We start from the raw sequence: 19,899 nt of genomic DNA on the forward strand, positions 1-19,899 counted from the left end.
ACATGGTGGCGTTGCTGTCATGGTTCCTCCGAGCCATAGTCTGTAGGTAGCGGTCATCCACTGCAGTAGTAGCCCTTGGGCGGACTGAGCGAGGCATGTCATCGACAGTTCGTCTACATCTATATCCATACTCCGCAAGCCACCTGACGGTGTTGGCGGAGGGTATCTTGAGTACCTCTATCGGTTCTCCCTTCTATTCCAGTCTCATATTGTTCGTGGAAAGAAAGATTGTCTCTCTGTATCTCCTCCATGTCCGAACAGCATCGCTTTGGTTCACTCCGAGACGCCTGGACGCTTCCCTTGTTGAGAGCCCTTCCTGGCACAAAGTAACAATGCGGAAGCGATCGAACATCGGTATTGACCGTCTAGGCATGGTTGAACTACAGACAACACGAGCTGTGTACCTTCTTCCTGGTGGAATGACTGCAACTGATTGGCTGTCGGACCCTCTCCGTCAAACAGGCGTTGCTCATGCATTTGTGTTGTATTGTGTGGAACGAGGGACCTAGAAAGGACAGAGAGGCTTCGTCCCCACCATAGCTCTCAGTGGTTCACAACTCCACAACAGGCTACAGCAGTCCACTCACCCCACTGCCGCCCCACACCGAACACAGGGTTATTGTGCGGTTCGGCGTCGAGCGGATCCTCCCTCCCCCCCCCCCTCCCCACCCTCCACCTCCAGGATGTCTCACACCATACGCGTATGTGGAGAAAGTATTTGCGCAGCAATCTCCGAGGTAGTGTAACTGATACGGACTAATGGGAATTAGCGCGCATTCGCCGAGGCAGATGGAAAACCGCCTTAAAAACGATCCACAGACTGGCCGGCACATTGGACCTCGACACTAATCCGCCGGGAGGATTCGTGCTGGGGACCGGCATGCCTTCGTGACCGGAAATGCTCATGTATGGTTGTTTACATCTTTGGGCGGGTTTAGTGACATCTCTGAACAGACAACATTGTGATACAATATCCACAGTCAATGTCTACCTTCATGAATTCTGGGAACTGGGGTGATGCAAAACTTTTTTTGATGTGTGTAATATGCGTATTTCATCATGGGTAGATACCTGATACCTCAGAACCGCTTGTGGTATTGATCCGTAAATGTAATAATTTAATGTATCTTCACACTCATATCTGCCCGCAACCTGTCTCCCTCGCCTTCCTACGACACTACGTTCCGCCCCCTTCGCCATCATTTGAACCCTGGATCCATCGGGTGGGATACGAATGCTTCCTGCAAACATGAAGATGGCTTCCACCACACAGTAGTGGCCATTGCAGCTCGAGAATTAGGTATTCTATTTATATCCCACAGGCTTTCCGCATTCCTGATGGCATGTTTAAGCATCTAACAGTACTGTTTGTAATGGACTAACGCAGCTCGATTGTTACAATTCCTCATCTTTTGATTACTTCCCACTTCCTTCTACATGATATCCTTATCCCATTAGTCAGACATTCAGGTTTCCCGTCAGTGCCATTAACCTGCTTTAAACGTTCTAATAGAAAGCAACTTTCAGTTTCAAGTGGCATGGCAAATGTGTTGAGGAAACCCTTACATTTATCGTAACTACTAGCCACTCTTGTTCTTTAACAAGGTTTAAAAAGTTTCTGTTGGCAGTGGATTAAAATTTCTAAATAGTTTGTAATTATATTTTACATGTGAGCGTCCACAAATTCTTTTCAGTGTTAAAAGTTGTGCATCATGGTGTGAAAGGCCATTCACTCTTTTTCTAACAGAATGTCTCTCTAATAATGGAAAATGAACAAAATATTGTCTATTGTTGTGCTTTTGTTCCTTTGCACTCTTGATGGAAAGAATACAGTCAGATGATATGAATTTAGCAGAGCTTGCACCATCCTTTTCCTTCTAGAAAAAGTTACAAAATTAATGTTGAAGACTCAATACACAACAAAGTTTTGGTACTTCGAATAACGTGAATCAGTAACTCTCTCTAGCTTGAACAGAAACGCCCTGAAATTAGATTCAGGAGACTTATAGATAAGTATAATTAAAAGTGTAGTTTCACTAAATTCAACAAAATGGTTCAACTGGCTCTGAGCACTATGGGACTTAACATCTGGGGTCATCAGCCCCCTAGAACTTAGGACTACTTAAACCTAACCAACCTAAGGACATCACACACATCCATGCCCGAGGCAGGATTCGAACCTACGACCGTAGCTGTCGCGCAGTTCCAGACTGAAGTGTCTAGAACCCCTCGGCCACACTGACCAGCTTGAATTCAACAGCTCCTACACAACATTCAATGGTCTGTTCAGCGCAGTGCTTTGATACATCAATAGGCACGAATTGTATACTGCGATTCATGCACATGGCCACTCCCCAACTGCACAAAAAACTCCTTGAAAAATAACCAGATAATTTGAACCAGGTACAGAAACCCTCCGAATTTCCACATTGTGTAAATGGTGTTCTGATATTCTAATGATATCAGAGTCAACATCAAGAAGCATTCACTATGTTTATATCTAATACCTCTTATATTTTGATGAAATATGTTAATTCCTTCACCATTTAAGATACTTTATCTTTTGAAGATGGTTCCTATGTTAGAGAGAGCTTCTTTAAGCGGGGATATCTGACTTCAATCTTAAAAAGGTGCAGCCCTAATGCCTGTTACTCTAGGAATTTTCCCATGAGTGATCCCATCATTCTCCACTAGAGTGCCGGCTATAATCTTTACCAACCTCCCTCTCCCACTCCTACTGAGGTGTAGGCCGTGTCTAGAGAGGCCTGATCTATCGACAGACTCAGCTGGCGTTCCTGCAAGGTCAGTCGTACCCTCTATCATTAGTGCCTTCATAAGCCGCATGTTAATATGCCTAACAGCTATATTAAGATGAAGCCGAACATTACGCTGAAACAGCTGCATGAGGTGCAAGTTTGTGCAACCAGTTTGAGTAATTATCTTCTTCCTGGCATCACCTACATCATGATCTCTGTCCTTACAAAACTATTCACAGCTCCACCCACAGTCACTATCTGATCAAGTTTCGTACAATTCCTACATAACTTCCCTATGTTATCAGTCACTTGAGTCAACACTGGACTAGGATTCACAATGCTTGTGACATGATCTCACTCCCCAAACACTTCCCGCAGCTGCTGGCTTACACGTCTGCCATGAGAACTACTTAATAGTAGAATTTTTCTACACTGAAGCGTCAAAGAAACTGGTATAGGCATTCATATTCAAATGTAGAGATCTGTAAACAGGCTGAATACTGCGCTGCGGTCGGCAACGCCTATGTAAGACAAGTGTCTGGCGCAGTTGTTAGATCGGTTACTGCTGCTACAATGGCAGGTCATCAAGATTTAAGTGAGTTTGAACGTGGCGCAATAGCGATGGGACACAGCATCTCCGAGGTAACGATGAAGTGGGGATTTTCCAGTAGGACAATTTCATGAGTGTAGTGTGAAAATCAGGAATCCGGTAAAATATCAAATTTCCGACATAGCTGCAGCCGAAAAAAGATCCTGCAAGAACGGGGCCAACGACGTCTGAGAGAATCGTTCAGCGTGACAGAAGTGCAACACTTCCGCAAATTTCTGCAGATTACAATGCTGGCCCGTCAACAAGTGTCAGCATGTGAACCATTCAACGAAACATCATCGATATGGACTTTCGTAACAGAAGACTCACTCGTGTACACTTGATGACTGCACGGCACAAGGCTTTACGCCTCCCCTGGGCCCGTCAGCACCGATATTGGAGAGTTGATGAATGGAAACATGTTGCCTGGTCGGACTAGTTTCGTTTCAAATTGTATCGAGCATATGGACGTGTACGGGTATTGAGACAACCTCATGAATCCATGGATCCTGCATGTCAGCAGTGGAATGTTCAAACTGGCGGAGGCTCTGTAACGTTGTGGGGCGTGTGCAGGTGGAGTGATATCGGATCCCTGATACGTCCAGATACGACTCTGATAGGTGACATGTACGTAAGAATCCTCTCTCATCACCTGCATCCATTAATTTCCATTGTGCATTCCGGCGGACTTGGGCAATCCCAGCAGGAGAATGAGGCACACCACACAGCCAGAGTTGCTACAGAGTGGCTCCAGGAACACTCTACTGGGATTAAACACTTCCGCTGGCCACCAAACTCCCCAGACGTGAACATCATTGAGCATACATCTTGCAACGTGCTGTTCAGAAGAGATCTACATCTACATTTATACTCCGCAAGCCACCCAACGGTATGTGGCGGAATGGACTTCACGTGCCACTGTCATTACCTCCCTTTTCTGTTCCAGGCGCGTATGGTTCGCGGGAAGAACGACTGCCGGAAAGCCTGCGTGCGCGCTCGAATTTCTCTAATTTTACATTCGTGATCTCCTCGGGAGGTATAAGTAGGGGGAAGCAATATATTCGATACCTCATCCAGAAACGCACCCCCTCGAAACCTGGCGAGCAAGCTACACCGCGATGCAGAGCGCCTCTCTTGCAGAGTCTGCCACTTGAGTTTGCTAAACATCTCCGTAACGCTATCACGCTTATCAAATAACCATGTGACGAAACGCGCCGCTCTTCTTTGGATCTTCTCTATCTCCTCCGTCAACCCGATCTGGTACGGATCCCACACTGATGAGAAATACTCAAGTATAGGTCGAACGAGTGTTTTGTAAGCCACCTCCTTTGTTGATGGACTACATTTTCTAAGGACTCTCCCAATGAATCTCAACCTGGTACCCGCCTTACCAACAATTAATTTTATATGATCATTGCACTTCAAATCGTTCCGCGCGCATACTCCCAGATATTTTACAGAAGTAACTGCTACCAGTGTTTGTTCCGCTATCACGTAATCATACAATAAAGGCTCCTTCTTTCTATGTATTCGCAATACATTACATTTGTCTATGTTAAGGGTCAGTTGCCACTCCCTGCACCAAATGCCTATCCGCTGCAGATCTTCCTGCATTTCGCTACAATTTTCTAATGCTGCAACTTCTCTGTGTACTACAGCATCATCCGCGAAAAGCCGCATGGAACTTCCGACTCTTATCTACTAGGTCATTTATATATATTGTGAAAAGCAATGTTCCCATAACACTCCCCTGTGGCACGTCAGAGGTTACTTTAACGTATGTAGACGTCTCTCCATTGAGAACATCATGCTGCGTTCTGTTTCCTAAAAACTCTTCAATCCAGCCACACAGCTGGTCTGATATTCCGTAGGCTCTTACTTTGTTTGTCAGGCGACAGTGCGGAACTGTATCGAACGCCTTCCGGAAGTCAAGGAAAATAGCATCTACCTGCGAGCCTGTATCTAATATTTTCTGGGTCTCATGAACAAATAAAGCGAGTTGGGTCTCCATCCCCTCGTACTCTTACGGATTTATGGAGAGGCCTTCAGGATTCATGGTGTCAGTTCCCTCCAGCACTACGTCAGACACTAGTCGAGTGGATGCCACGTCGTGTTCTGCACTTCTGCGTGCTCACGGGGGCCCTGCACGATGTTAGGCATGTGTACCAGTTTCTTTGGCTCTTCAGTGTATTTCAGTTTACAGCTGACTTAGGCTACTGTTGAGGTCTGCTGCAAGTTTCCTACACCTACAGCTACGAGAGACTCCTCTCCTATACGCTCAGACAGTTGGTCCAATCTATTGGTGATACAGCATGTGAAACTATCTGAATATATCTTTCTAAGAGCAGCCTTCTTACCGACTGCCATTATCCATTCCGCAGCCCCCATCTCCCTCCTCATTCTATCTAGTTCCTCCCCTTCAACTGAATCTGAAGGGCTCCTCTTCCGCTGTTAACTCATTTTTTCACAGATGTAACACTGGAACCCTTTACTCAGAAATCTACAACTCTCACTTCACCCTAATGTGGAATGGCAGGTGAGTGGAACAACTTGGTTAATTACGTGGATTATACTTCACAATATTTATTAGTAAGAACTTTTCAACAGTAATTATCAGGCGGCAAAAATCAATTAAAAACTCAAAAGAATCCACCTGTCACCACCAATCCAAAAAATAAAAAAAGGCAATCAAAATCAAGCTGCACAACTAGTTTTCTTCAAATTACAAATGACATGTTATTATACCTTTAGTAAAATTATCCCTACGACACATCCTGATAACAAAAGTGCCTCCAAAAGCTCCTTCGGGCACTGATGACCACTCAGTTGAGCGCCCGACGAACTAAACATAATCGTCTTCGTCAAAAGCTCCTTGCACTGGCTACAAGTAATTTCACAACTGCTACTGACACAGCTGTAGTGTCAGAGCCTCAAGGCGTTCAGTAACTTTTCCAACTTGATCGGCTATTTGCAATCATGGACCCAGCCGCATGTTGAGAGTAATTCGCACCAACAGAATTGTGCTGCGTCTATCAAGGCACAGTGGTGTAACGAGTGATATTCTTTTCGGAAGTGAAGAAATAGTGCATCTAAATGACTGCCTTGATCCATGGATTTCAGAATCTCGTGTGAGGAACGCCCAAACTAAGCTTTGCATCATCATTGTTTTGGGAATCTGCTGGTTAGCATGGAGGGGGTCATGCTGTTCGAGTTACCTGATTTATCAGCCCAGACTTTGTTGTCGGTTTCTACAACAGAAATACGTCAATGAAATCGGTGGGTTGTTTTGTGGAACACTTCTGCTACTCTATTTCTAGATGGTTGTGAACTGTGCTTTCTTCCAATCACGATGGGCGCTAACTCAGTTAACAATTCTGTACCGAAATTGACAAGGATTCCTTCGGACCGTGGAATCTTGTATATTTCAGCAATAATATTGGGAGTAAAGAGGCGCAGCGTTGTGATACCTTCGAAGTAGAAGGTCTCGTTCCAGCGTGGGTTGAGTGTGCGCCGCTTGATCTTGGTCTCCAGCCGGTGCTTCTTGTCGGGCAGCAGTGTGACGCGCACGTAGGGATCCGACGTGCCGGAGATGTCCTTGGCAGCGAGATCTTTCCCCTGCGAAAAAACGAGAGCATGCATGACTGTCAGTCGCAACTGCACTGTGCGAAGGAAGCTGAGGCATGCTTGCTTACAAATTCAGTCGATCTCGCCAAGACAAATAAACAGAGAGGTCGTCAGAGTGATGGTGCTGCTAAAAAATCCGGTCTCATTTATTTTTGAATTAATTTGAAAATGAGTAGTTTTTATGCAGGTTAAACATCAATAAAACCCACAAACGGTGGGGACGGATTCCATTGGAAATGGAGGAAGAAATATGCTTTGAAATGCATCGTTGCCACGGGAAAGGCACTGACGAATGACAGTTCATGTGACCACGTTTTGGTGTACCTTGTGTGTTTCAGGCTATATGCTTTGGCAGCGTATTGTAAGCAGCAGAATGGTCCGGTATTTATGCCGCGAACAAGCCGAGATGGTGATATGTATAGCCAAGCAGATGGAAACGATCGAGAGGCAGCACACTATACCAAAACAAGTATTCTCGCAGGCTCCAACCACATCACACAACATTTCAAGCCCTTTTTGGGAGCTAGTGTGATCATGGGTCCTGTCAGACGGAAGAATGTGCAGGGACAGGGAGATGGCGGACTCTGCTTATACCAGTTTTGCAGTTTGTACTAGAGTTCGTCTTCCAATCTGGTGTTCGCACGTTCGTCTGCCTGAAAGGACCCACGATCACACAAACGCAAGAAAAAGGGTTTGAAATGTTGTGTGATGTGGCTGGTGTCTGTGAGGATACTTGTTTGTGTACGGCCAAGCAGATGGAAACGGTCGAGATGCATCACGGCTGTACCAAAACAGCATCTCTGCTTGTTCCCGACATGAATAACGGACCATTCTGGTGTTTACAATACGCTGGGTCAATCACGCAGCCTGCAACACCCAAGGAACACACGGTACGTGGTCAGAGGAACTGCCATTCGTCAGCGCCATCTACCATGGCAATGATGCATTCCTGGACATAGGACCTTTCCTCCTCCATTTGCAGTCAGAAATTTGTCCCTGTAGTGTTTTGATTTTATTAATATGTATTCTGTATACCAATACACGCCGCTGTCCATTAAAATAGCAACAGAACGAGGGCTGTAAGCAACAGACGTCATGTTGACATTAAGTGTACTACGTGCTTGGATATGCAAATGGTTAGCATTGTATTGCATATTCACAAAGTACACTATGATAAAAAAGCATCTGGACACCTATTAGTGGACATTAATGTGGGTGGTGCCTTCCCTTGTGTTTTGGCATGGTAATATAAACAATCACCGTCTCCGACCTGTTCCTCCACTGTACGCAATACACAGTGCTATAAAATGTGTTCATATCTTTGCGCATTTAGCCTTTTCTTATTCGCAACACGAGAGCCACAGCTAGCCACGGGAAACAGCCTACACCTTAACATCACCTCCTCCGTACTTCACTGTTGGCACTACACATGATGACAGGTAACTTTCTCCAGGCATTCGCCAAACCCAAACCCTTACATCGGATGGCATTTATCTATTCATGACTCCAAATCAACCGCTTCCAATCATCCGCTGTCCAGTGGCATCGTTCTAAGCTTCGCTTAGACTGGCCGCAGAAATGTATGGCTTATGAGAGAAGCTCGACGATTCCAGCCCATTCTTCTCTACTCCCTAAGCACGGATACTGTGCTACATGCACTCCTGGTAGCATGAGTGATTCCTTCCGGCGATTTAAAGTGATTTTTCACAACTATCGTTCCCAACGCCCCACGGTTTCTGTCCGTCAGTACATGATGTCTGCCTGGTCTTGAATTAACTGTGCTTCTTCCTTCACGTTACATTCACAATCACGTCATCAACAGTCGACCTGGGCGACTTTAGAAGGAGTGACTTGTCCGTGATGGATTTGTTATTCAGGTGACACAACTGTTTATTCACTTACATATCTAGTTTGAGTAGTCTGAGAAGGATGGGACAGGTAGTCTGCCGCGCCTTTGCAGTAGAAATCATTCCAACATTTGCCTGAAGAATAAATTTCCTTTACTTTACGTCTATGGTCACAAACTTTTTGTCAACAGATTACCGGTTTCGGTCTACAATGACCATCTTCAGATCTGTTTTATAAAAACAATGTCCTAATGTACTGCAGCCATAGTGGCTTCGTCAAATGTTAAATGCAAAATCAGCACCAGCGTCGTCAAATACACTCCTGGAAATGGAAAAAAGAACACATTGACACCGGTGTGTCAGACCCACCATACTTGCTCCGGACACTGCGAGAGGGCTGTACAAGCAATGATCACACGCACGGCACAGCGGACACACCAGGAACCGCGGTGTTGGCCGTCGAATGGCGCTAGCTGCGCAGCATTTGTGCACCGCCGCCGTCAGTGTCAGCCAGTTTGCCGTGGCATACGGAGCTCCATCGCAGTCTTTAACACTGGTAGCATGCCGCGACAGCGTGGACGTGAACCGTATGTGCAGTTGACGGACTTTGAGCGAGGGCGTATAGTGGGCATGCGGGAGGCCGGGTGGACGTACCGCCGAATTGCTCAACACGTGGGGCGTGAGGTCTCCACAGTACATCGATGTTGTCGCCAGTGGTCGGCGGAAGGTGCACGTGCCCGTCGACCTGGGACCGGACCGCAGCGACGCACGGATGCACGCCAAGACCGTAGGATCCTACGCAGTGCCGTAGGGGACTGCACCGCCACTTCCCAGCAAATTAGGGACACTGTTGCTCCTGGGGTATCGGCGAGGACCATTCGCAACCGTCTCCATGAAGCTGGGCTACGGTCCCGCACACCGTTAGGCCGTCTTCCGCTCACGCCCCAACATCGTGCAGCCCGCCTCCAGTGGTGTCGCGACAGGCGTGAATGGAGGGACGAATGGAGACGTGTCGTCTTCAGCGATGAGAGTCGCTTCTGCCTTGGTGCCAATGATGGTCGTATGCGTGTTTGGCGCTGTGCAGGTGAGCGCCACAATCAGGACTGCATACGACCGAGGCACACAGGGTCAACACCCGGCATCATGGTGTGGGGAGCGATCTCCTACACTGGCCGTACACCACTGGTGATCGTCGAGGGGACACTGGGCTCCGGATCTGTCCCCCATTGAGCATGTTTGGGACTGGGTGAAGCGTCGTCTCACGCGGTCTGCACGTCCAGCACGAACGCTGGTCCAACTGAGGCGCCAGGTGGAAATGGCATGGCAAGCCGTTCCACAGGACTACATCCAGCATCTCTACGATCGTCTCCATGGGAGAATAGCAGCCTGCATTGCTGCGAAAGGTGGATATACACTGTACTAGTGCCGACATTGTGCATGCTCTGTTCCCTGTGTCTATGTGCCTGTGGTTCTGTAAGTGTGATCATGTGATGTATCTGACCCCAGGAATGTGTCAATAAAGTTTCCCCTTCCTGGGACAATGAATTCACGGTGTTCTTATTTCAATTTCCAGGAGTGTATATGTAGGTAACAGCACATGCAAGAGTCATCTTATCAGCAGCACATATCTGAAAATGGTCATCATGGACCGAAACCGGTAATCTGTTGACAAAAAGTTTGTGACCATAGACTAAAGTAAAGGATATTTATTCTGTGTTCGGGTCACTGTTTTATTCGCGACAATGTCGCAGCTTGTGAAATTTTCCTAAAGTACTGGGTGGTTATTATTAAACTTTCCCTACTTAACACGTTGTAACATGGAAAATAATTACCGTACGAGGATCAAACTTGGTAGCATTAATGTCAAGGACATGGGGAAGAGAAATAATGCAGAATCAGTTTAACTGAAACACTTTTGCTGGTACGGTACATCATACCATTACTTACCGGTACCATTAGTGCTACAATAGGGGCTCAATATGGTGCTCATCTTGTCCTGCACAGTAGAACGAAGGTATGCTGGCTACTTCTCTCGATATGGTGCGCTTCAGATCAGCACAGGTGTGAATGTTCCCCTGGTAAACGCTGTCCTTCAGGTAGCCCCACAACCAGAAATCACAAGGAGTGAGATCAGGTGCCCGCCAAGCATTTGGAAACGATCGGCTGATAATTCGATCGTTTCCAAGTGGGTTTCGGAGAAGCAGGTGAACTTCATGAGCGATGTGTGGTGGTTCCCCATCTTGCGTGAAACCTGTTGAGTTCAATGGTCTCTCTTCTGTAGGGCAGGTATGACATGCTGGAGCACATCACAGTAACCTGGCCAATCACACAGCACGTCTTTGGTCCTTCAAAGCCAGCCTGTTCAAAAAAGAATGGGCCAGTGACGAACGTAACCGTGAAGCCACACCATACGGTGATACGTTCACCATACAGAGGAACTTCATGCGCAGTGAAAGGAGATGAAGATCTCCACACTCGGCAATTTTGTGTGCTCTCGTCACCCATCAGAGAAAAATGAGCTTTGTCTGTCCATAGGATGGTCCAGAGCCAGCCCTCGTCAGCTTCAGTCCTTGTGAGAAAGTGGAGAGAAAACTCAACACATCGTTGTACGTCCTGTGGTACAAGCTGCTGTACGATATGGATCTTGTACAGATACCATTTGAGAGCGGTTCGAAGCATCTTCCGTACGGTGGACCACGGGACGTTCAACTGTCGTGACACAGCACGCGCATTGCCTGGCGATTGGGAATTACGTGCAGCGTTGTCTGCCATAGCAAGAGCGATCTCATCAACCACCTGTGGTGCAACCGGTCTTCCGCCTCTTCCCGGAGCGACGCCCAGTTCTCCAGTTGATTCAAACTTCTTCATAATGCTCCGCACAGCAGGTGGAGAAAGAGGACCCTTCCGTAAACCTTTTAGCCGGTGATATTCTCGAAGTGCAGCTGCAGCATTACTGTTGTTTTGATAATAGAGCTTCACCAATAATGCCCTGCTCCGTTTGTCCAAACTCATGTTGAAACATTCAACAAGTGCACTGCGACTGGTCAGGTGTGTGAGACATGGCGGCCATGGTTGGAACTAGACGGTGGCGCTGTGACGCGTGAAAATCATGCACCCACCACTCTGGATATTAATGCTACCAAGTTCGGTACTCGTACGGTAATTAGTTTCCGTGTTACAACGTTCTAAATAGGGAAAGTTTAATTATAACCACCCGATGATTTAGAAAAACCACGGAAAACCTAAATGAGTATGTCCAGATAAAGATTAGAGCCTCCACCTTGACCAGTACCATCCAAGTCCGTTTGAAACAGTGTCGCCTCATTGAGGTTATCTATAATGTACAATACTGTTTTGCAAAGAGATTTATCAGTAATGTAGGAAGCTAGTGCTACACTGTTAATTTATCACTCCCAGTCAATGTAGCACTACACATACTATCAGTTAATATCACAGTCAAAATGAGGATGTTTGGTTTCTATTTTATGTACCTCAACTTCCCATTTGCTAGCCTGAAAAATCTGGGTCAACACCCTCCAAAATGAGGTAGAAGTAAAGCCCTCTACAATCTGTATACGAGCTTATGCAGTATGGTTTTCAATCTGTAACCTAATTGATTGATTGATTTATTTATTTGTTTGAGAAAATCGAGTTATGCCTCATGCAAAAAGTGGAAACGTCTACCAACATGGGCTGAAATTCGATGGCAGCAGGATCATGGTCTACTGAGACTACTTCACCATAGTGATGCTCGCACGGATTGGGATTTGACGACTCTCATGCGAATAGAGAATTGCCATGTAGTGGCTCAGAGATGCCACACAACTAGCGCCCGAGAGGATACGGTATTATTGGCTCGGCTGTGCTGTACTGTACTGTACAGTCATGTCCACTGTTACTAATTCCCTTGAGACGACGGCAGAGACAGGCAGGCAAGCAGTGATGTATCCAAAGACAGCACTGGGCACAGAAGTGGGACCACATTGTTTTTTAGATGGGTCCCAGGTCTGCGCAGAGTGTCACGATGACACACCCGCATGTGGAGGCTCTAAGGATAACGAACATTCCAGATTACAGTCATCATATTAGGCACAGCAGCAGCGGTGTTGGTGTTGGTGGTGTGAGGCGCCACTGGGTACACAAAGCGATAGCCTCTGGTTCACGTAGCTAGTAATTTGGACGGCAGATGTTACGTTTCTGATGCTCTAAAGCCGGTATTAACTTTCAATAACATGACTCCAGACCACATACTGACTGTGCTCTCCTGTGCTTCCTCAATACAGAGGCTGTCTAATTGTTGCCCTATCCAGCACATTCTCAAGACCTATCTTCTACTGAGAACATCTAGTAATGGGTTGTTGAGAGACTTGCGTGTCACAACACGCCTGATTCTACTGTTGATGGCTCAAATGGCTCTAAGCACTATGGGACTTAACATCTGAGGTCATCAGTCCCCTAGACTTAGAACTACTTAAACCTAACTAACATAAGGACATCACACACATCCATGCCCGAGGCAGGATTCGAACCTGCGACCATAGCAGCAGCGCGGTCCTGGACTGAAGCGCCTAGAACTGCTCGGCCACGGCGGCCGGCCTCTACTGTTGATCAATTCTGGCATAACGTTGAAACAGAGAGGGGCGATTTTCCCGTCCAATCCAAGCTGAGACAGACTCGACACGGGACGAATTAGAGCTGCTGTTGGACCAGAGGTGGCAGCTCTACGTACTAAAGTTTTCACTTGTTATACTGTCAATAATATAAACATTTAATCATGTATTCTGTCTGCTGTATAGGTGGCATCTGCATCGACTGCACCCGGCGTGCTGTGTGCCGTTCGCAGATGCGTGGAATATGAGAGATTTAAATCTCCCTCCAGTGAGCCGCTGGGCGATCTCGCAATTCTATCGCTCTCTGTCTCCGATGGGGGTGCTACGGTTACACGCCACCAGAGGACGTTGAATACGTATGACTTCCTTGTTGTTGCTCTGATAGGCCGGCGCGTCTCTTTAAGAAGCCATACTCAGAGCATCGCCCCTGAAGCTTCGGCGATCTTGCAGACTTATCAACTTTAGTACGGTAGACTGTAGTGAGGAAAATACATCGACATTACTACATGTCATTGTCTTATATGATTACATCAACATTCAAGACTACTTGTTTCTATAAAAAAAAATACTCTAACTGTATAATGTATGTGACTCAGCACCACAGAAGAGCCTACAGCACTTCAAAGTTCTGCATACCTCCATTATTAGCTGTACATATTATAAATAAACTCATTAATGGGTTACATTTTTGTAGATGTCTGGTAATGCTTATTGGTCATCTTTACCATCGATGCATAACTTCCTTCTACACTGTACATGCAAGATAAGTAAAATTTGTTACCTGCTATTTTCCCTCGAGGTGCAGTTTTAATGGCTACTTATATATTAATAATTGCGGATAGCATTTGTTAAATTTTGTTATGGGATTGGAGAGGAATCACGCCATATGCAAGACAGCTTTGTAGTTTATGTTTTCACTCGTATATGTTTCAGCACTTTATGTGCTACGGGGACTACCCAGAAAGTAATGCACCACATTTTTTTCTTCAACAATTCTTTATTGAACATAATGAGAATTACACACACGAATGAATGGTGTTTTATCTACACACCCTATTATACAACATAATCTCCATCCCATTTTATAACCTCCGTCCAGCGCGAAACGATGACATGTATGCCCTGTCGTACCAATCCTTGTCCTGGTGGCGGAACCAGTGCTTCACTGTGTGAATCACCTCCTCATCGTCCCCAAAACGTCTTCCACAAATGGTATCCTTTAATGGACCAAACAAGTGGAAGACCGAGGGAGCTACGTCAGGGCTGTCAGGTGTGACAACCGTGGATGGTCTTCCCGACCGTTGAAAATCGTGGAGCTCCGCCGAACCGCCTTCTGAAGACCTCACCCTCCGTGCCCAACGATTAACTGTACTTCTGTCGACAGCAGATGCTCCATAGACTTTGCACAAACGTTTGTGAATATTCCCCACAGTTTCTTTCTCTGCAGTGAGAAACTCAATGACGGCACGTTGTTTGTAACGTACGTCATCTACAGACGCCATTTTGAAACTGTACTACAACTACGCTATCCGTCGGAAGTGACGGAAACTTGGCGTGCTCACTTTAAATAATACACACGTAACGTTTCCAATTCGTGGCAATGTTTTTGGATGAGAAAAAAAAATTCAGTGCATTACTTTCCGGGCAGCCCTAGTATCTTCAGTGGGTTTGTTTGTTTTCCTTCTGCTAAATTGTTACATGTGAACCTTTAAACAAACTTTTGGTAAAAAATATTTGCAATTGTAAAATGAGCGATTGCTGTCAAATGTTTTTACGTTGGTCTGCATACAGTAAGGAGTTGAGCCGTGTATCACTGAGGTGAGGCATTCTATGTTTACGTACAATATGCCTAAAGTTTCTACTTTTATTGTACATTCGACCAAGCGGGGTAGCGCAGTGGTTAGTACAAAGAATTCGCATTCGGGAGGACGACGTATTCAAACGCGCGTCAGGCCATCCTGATTGAGGTTTTCCGAGATTTTCCTAAATCGCTTAAAGCAAATGCCGGAATGGTTCCTTAGAAACGACACGGCCACTTTCCTTCCCCATCCTTTCCTCATACGAGCTTGTGCTCCGTTTCTAATGATCTTGTTGTCGATGTGACGTCAAACTCTAATCTCCTCCTCCCCTATAACACGTTTGGAAACGACGTGGGTATATGCATTTGTTACATACCTCACATGGAGCTCTTTGATGATTATACTAGTAGCATGGAAACAAGAGGAACTGCAATATTAACAGAATGATTTTTTGTAGAAGTACTGCGCCGGACAAACTGGTACTTTGAGTTACCACTGGAAATGAGAGAATTAAAAGTAAAAATAGTAGGACGGCAAAATATTGAGCAAAAATTGTTCTGTCGTAAAACATACCGAGATGATCCGGAGGATGAGCGTGGTGTTCTGGAAGTCGTACTCGAGGCTGAAGTGTATCTGGCCGACGTTCTCAGACGACTCCGTGTTGTCGATGTACATGTCGAGCATCGACATGGAGCGGTTCTGCAGGAAGGCCATCTGCAAAGAAGAAGAGCGCCGGCGTGAGAGATGAGGCTCTGACCGTCGAGCGGACGGCGGCGTTGGTGTCTGCTGCGAGGGATACACGGGCTGTTTGCTCTGTCGCGAGGCCTCTCATAAACCGGCGCTTGTGTTCACAGCGGGATTATGGTGCTAGGCTCACGCTTAGTGCAGGACAAACACACACTGACGTTTCTGAATGCTGCAACACCCAGAAAGGCTTACCGGCAAACCTGGGGTTTCTTGGGTACTAAGTTTGCTGCCATGCTTCTCCCAATACCGTACTGTGTCCGCCATCCTTCAGAGTTCTGGCCCCTGTCACACCTGTATAAGAACATCTAGCTGCCGGCCGAAGTGGCCGTGCGGTTCTAGGCGCTGCAGTCTAGATCCGCGAGACCGCTACGGTTGCAGGTTCGAATCCTGCCTCGGCCATGGATGTGTGTGATGTCCTTAGGTTAGTTAGGTTTAACTAGTTCTAAGTTCTAGGGGACTAATGACCTCAGAAGTTGAGTCCCATAGTGCTCGGAGCCATTTTTGAACATCTAGCTCTATGTTCATCTTCAAATTGTCCGCATATCTTCATGGGGAATTCCAACCGCATCCCTCTTCCAAAAATACTGTAGACGTACTCAAGAACTGTGAGGTGATATTCTGCGGAACCTGACAAAAAGTGGCTAACATCTTTTACTCGAGGACTGGCAGAAAGCGAAGGACGTCGTAGCATAATTTGCCTACTTTGAGAGCGAAACACATGGTATTAAGAATTACTCACTCCAGACTTATACCGTGTAGCATGGCATTTACCCTTGATAATGGCCTCATTTCGATGAAGAAGGAAGTCTATAAGTTTCATGAATGCTACACTGCCGGAAAAAAATGCAGCAATCTCAAGAAGTGTGTTCAGCGGCACCAGGATATAATATGTGCATACTAAGTGTTTGTAGTGTCAGAGATTCTTTTTTTTTTTTTAAATTGTAGATGTATGTTGTTGCTATCACTTTACGGAAATGTATCTATGATACTGTGTCCAAGTACTGAACACGTCTGATGAACTCTTACCACGTTTTTTATTACCTGCTTTATTTTGGAGTTAATAGGTCGACCAGCATGGATTAGAGTTATTGGCCTCAAACATTCTATGTTGGTGGATATTTCTTCAGTACTTGTACTATTTGTCCTTTATGGAAACTTTCAGGGAGTTGTCTACGTTCCAAGCGTTGTTAAGCAGTCAAGTTCGGTTTTTAGGATGTCTCAGTAATTAAGGTAGAACTCTGCTGGTACTCCAGCTGCACTTGACTATTTTGCTCTCGGCTTGTGGACAGTGCTTCAAATACTTCATCTTACATTACTACGTCAGCGAGGGCGCTGTTTTCTGCGTCACTTACGGCAGCAACGATATCTTGCAGAATACAAGCTTCATAGTCTCGTCTCCTTCAGTTTCCGCATATAATTCACGGAAATTCCGTATTTTATGAGATCCTGTTGGGTTATTGTCTCCTCTCATATTTTAAATTCCTCCGTTATTTTGTAGCGGGCCCGCTTTGTCGTTCATACTAGGTGGAAAAAGCGAGTCAGTTTCCTCTTATGCGATGTCATGTCTTCATCTCACTTTAAGAGCTTCCAACTCACTCTTCTGTAGTACTGTGATATGTGTTTCTATTTTATTTGTGTACTATTACTGGTTATTTGATCTGTATGTTAGAGTTCTCGAAAGCAAAGGAAAGGGAATTCGTCAGTGCACTTCTCCCGCTCACGCTAGTAACCATACTCTCTGGGCAGTGTCTTCAATTTCGGTTTCGCTTGCCGCATCCACCATTGCAGTTTGTTGCCGGGGCATTTCCTAATATTTCTTATGGGAGCCTTCCGTGTTCGTAACTCCGTCTCTTTTAATTCTATGTGGTAGAGTAAGCTGGTATTTAGCTTCTAGATATACCTACCGCGAAAGGCCTGTTGTTTTGCCAAATTAATTCTGTTTACGTAGGCACAGTGATCCTAAAAGTTTACCAGCCAATTTTGGCAGCTGTGGCGTTAATAAATCTCGTAAGACACAGATCCCATCAATTGTACTTGCCGAGGTGCCGGTTACATCGGCGTAGGCCTTTTATGTCGCCGTTGTTAACGTCTCTGAGTCCGGCTGTCTATTCCAGCTGCGTAGAAAAACTGTTGAAGACACACTAATTTGAACCGTGACGAGATTTCGCTAAAGCTGAAAATGCAGATTTTATACGTTTGCAACATCTTTGTCACTCCCTGACTGTGGCCGGTCGAGGTGGCCGAGCGGTTCTAGGTGCTACAGTCTGGAACCGCGCGACAGCTACGGTCGCAGGTTCGAATCCTGCCTGCCTGAGCTGTTTTCCTGTTATCGATTTCAGATCGATTCTCTGCAGGAAATGTTACTGGAAACGTCGTTTTTTTCTTTTTTTTCTTTTTTTTTTTTTTTGTGAAACAATGCTCCCTCACTGTGGTGTGCATAACTACTGAATCAGGGGGATCACGAATAGTGTCCTCATTGTTCGCAGACGGACCATATTGTCCACATCTGAAGCTCTGTTTGTGCCTACAAACAGATCAGAAAATAGAAATTGACATTTCGTAACATTGATTTCCATATGAAAGTTTCGTCTCGGGTACTCCTGCTTAACATGGCCAGTCTGGTTGCATATGAAACACGACTGGAGTTGCTCCAGATACGTTATATGGTTCTCATAGCCCTTTATGTTTATCACCGATCTAACTGGATATTTGACGTCAATGTTTACGTGGACGTCAGTCAACAGGAGTAACCTGATGATGATGGCACGTTACGCCGTCGAAAATTCGTTCAACAACGACCAGTCAACCCGGCTGCATACCCGAGGACCTTCAAGCATCTCATTCGCCGGGAAAATCTACGAAGACACATTGTAACTTCCGTCTTATACCATCGTTCGGCACTTCCACTAGTACATTAAAAACTCACGTTAGTCGTCTTCTGCCGCACTGACAGAAAACTTGGCCGCAAGTCCAGAAACTAGTGCCATTTCAAAGTTTCCTGAACACACCCAAAGAACGCGGTCGTAAACTAGGTTAGAAGAAATTTTGAAATAAAATATACTTGATCTCTATTACGTCTGAGATTGGTAGTTATCCATTGTCGGATTTCTAAGGCTCGTTGTCCATTGAAAATTCAAATTTTACAGTATTTTTTCTGTGGTATGTTTCCATTGCAGTTATACTTTTCTTTTAAACTATTGAAATAGTGAAGATAAACGTAAATAACACTTGAACGATCAGGAACCGTAAACGATGACGAAACGAACACATTTGAAGGCCCCACAATAACCGCAAGCAAACCATAATTACACGCTCGCGTGATCTGCCATGTGCAGACTTGATCGGATAACTGACGGAGAGGTACTAAAGCGAATCGAGGGGAAAAGAAAGAAAAAAGAAGGGATCAGTTGATAGGACAGAAAAAAAGTTCAAATGTGTGTGAATTCCTGAGGGACGAAACTGCTGAGGTCATTGGTCTCTAGACTTACACACTACTTAAACTAACTAATGCTAAGAATAACACACACATCCATGCCCGAGGGAGGACTCGAACCTCCGGCGGGAGAGATCGCCCAATCCGTGACATGACGCCTCAAACTGCGCGGCCACCCCGCGCGTCCAATAGGGCTGATATTGAGACACCAAGGAGCAGTCAATTTGATAATGGAGGGATTTTCTGGGGCAGAACGAGTACCCTTAAGCTTAGCATGTATTTAAGAAACCGCCCGCCATCTACCCCGTCGTTGTGGATGCAGTGCAGTTCAGGATACTCCATACCAACGAGCAACCAAGAGGTCTACAAGCGTGAAAACGTCGCACACGCCTGTGACTATAGCCTCGTAGGAGTCTACCGCTAACTGACAGTAAATTACAACGTTGGCCTAGTGTCTCAGGGAGGAACTACTTACAATGGTGGCCTCGACGTTC

At 45.8% G+C, this 19,899-nt stretch overlaps 1 protein-coding gene across 2 annotated transcripts in view; it reads right to left on the reverse strand.

The window, feature by feature from the left end:
* Nucleotides 1-19,899, reverse strand: part of LOC126419113 (synaptotagmin-7-like) — a 572,342-nt gene that overhangs the window by 40,640 nt on the left and 511,803 nt on the right. For both annotated transcript variants that reach the window (XM_050086209.1, XM_050086210.1), the window contains 2 exons: nt 15,799-15,939; nt 6,813-6,960 (listed from right to left, as the gene is read on the reverse strand). In XM_050086209.1, the coding sequence (XP_049942166.1) occupies nt 6,813-6,960; nt 15,799-15,939 (289 nt within the window). The remainder of the gene's footprint in view (nt 1-6,812; nt 6,961-15,798; nt 15,940-19,899) is intronic.

Source organism: Schistocerca serialis, chromosome 9 (genome assembly GCF_023864345.2).
Source record: "Schistocerca serialis cubense isolate TAMUIC-IGC-003099 chromosome 9, iqSchSeri2.2, whole genome shotgun sequence".
Classification (NCBI taxonomy): domain Eukaryota; kingdom Metazoa; phylum Arthropoda; class Insecta; order Orthoptera; family Acrididae; genus Schistocerca; species Schistocerca serialis.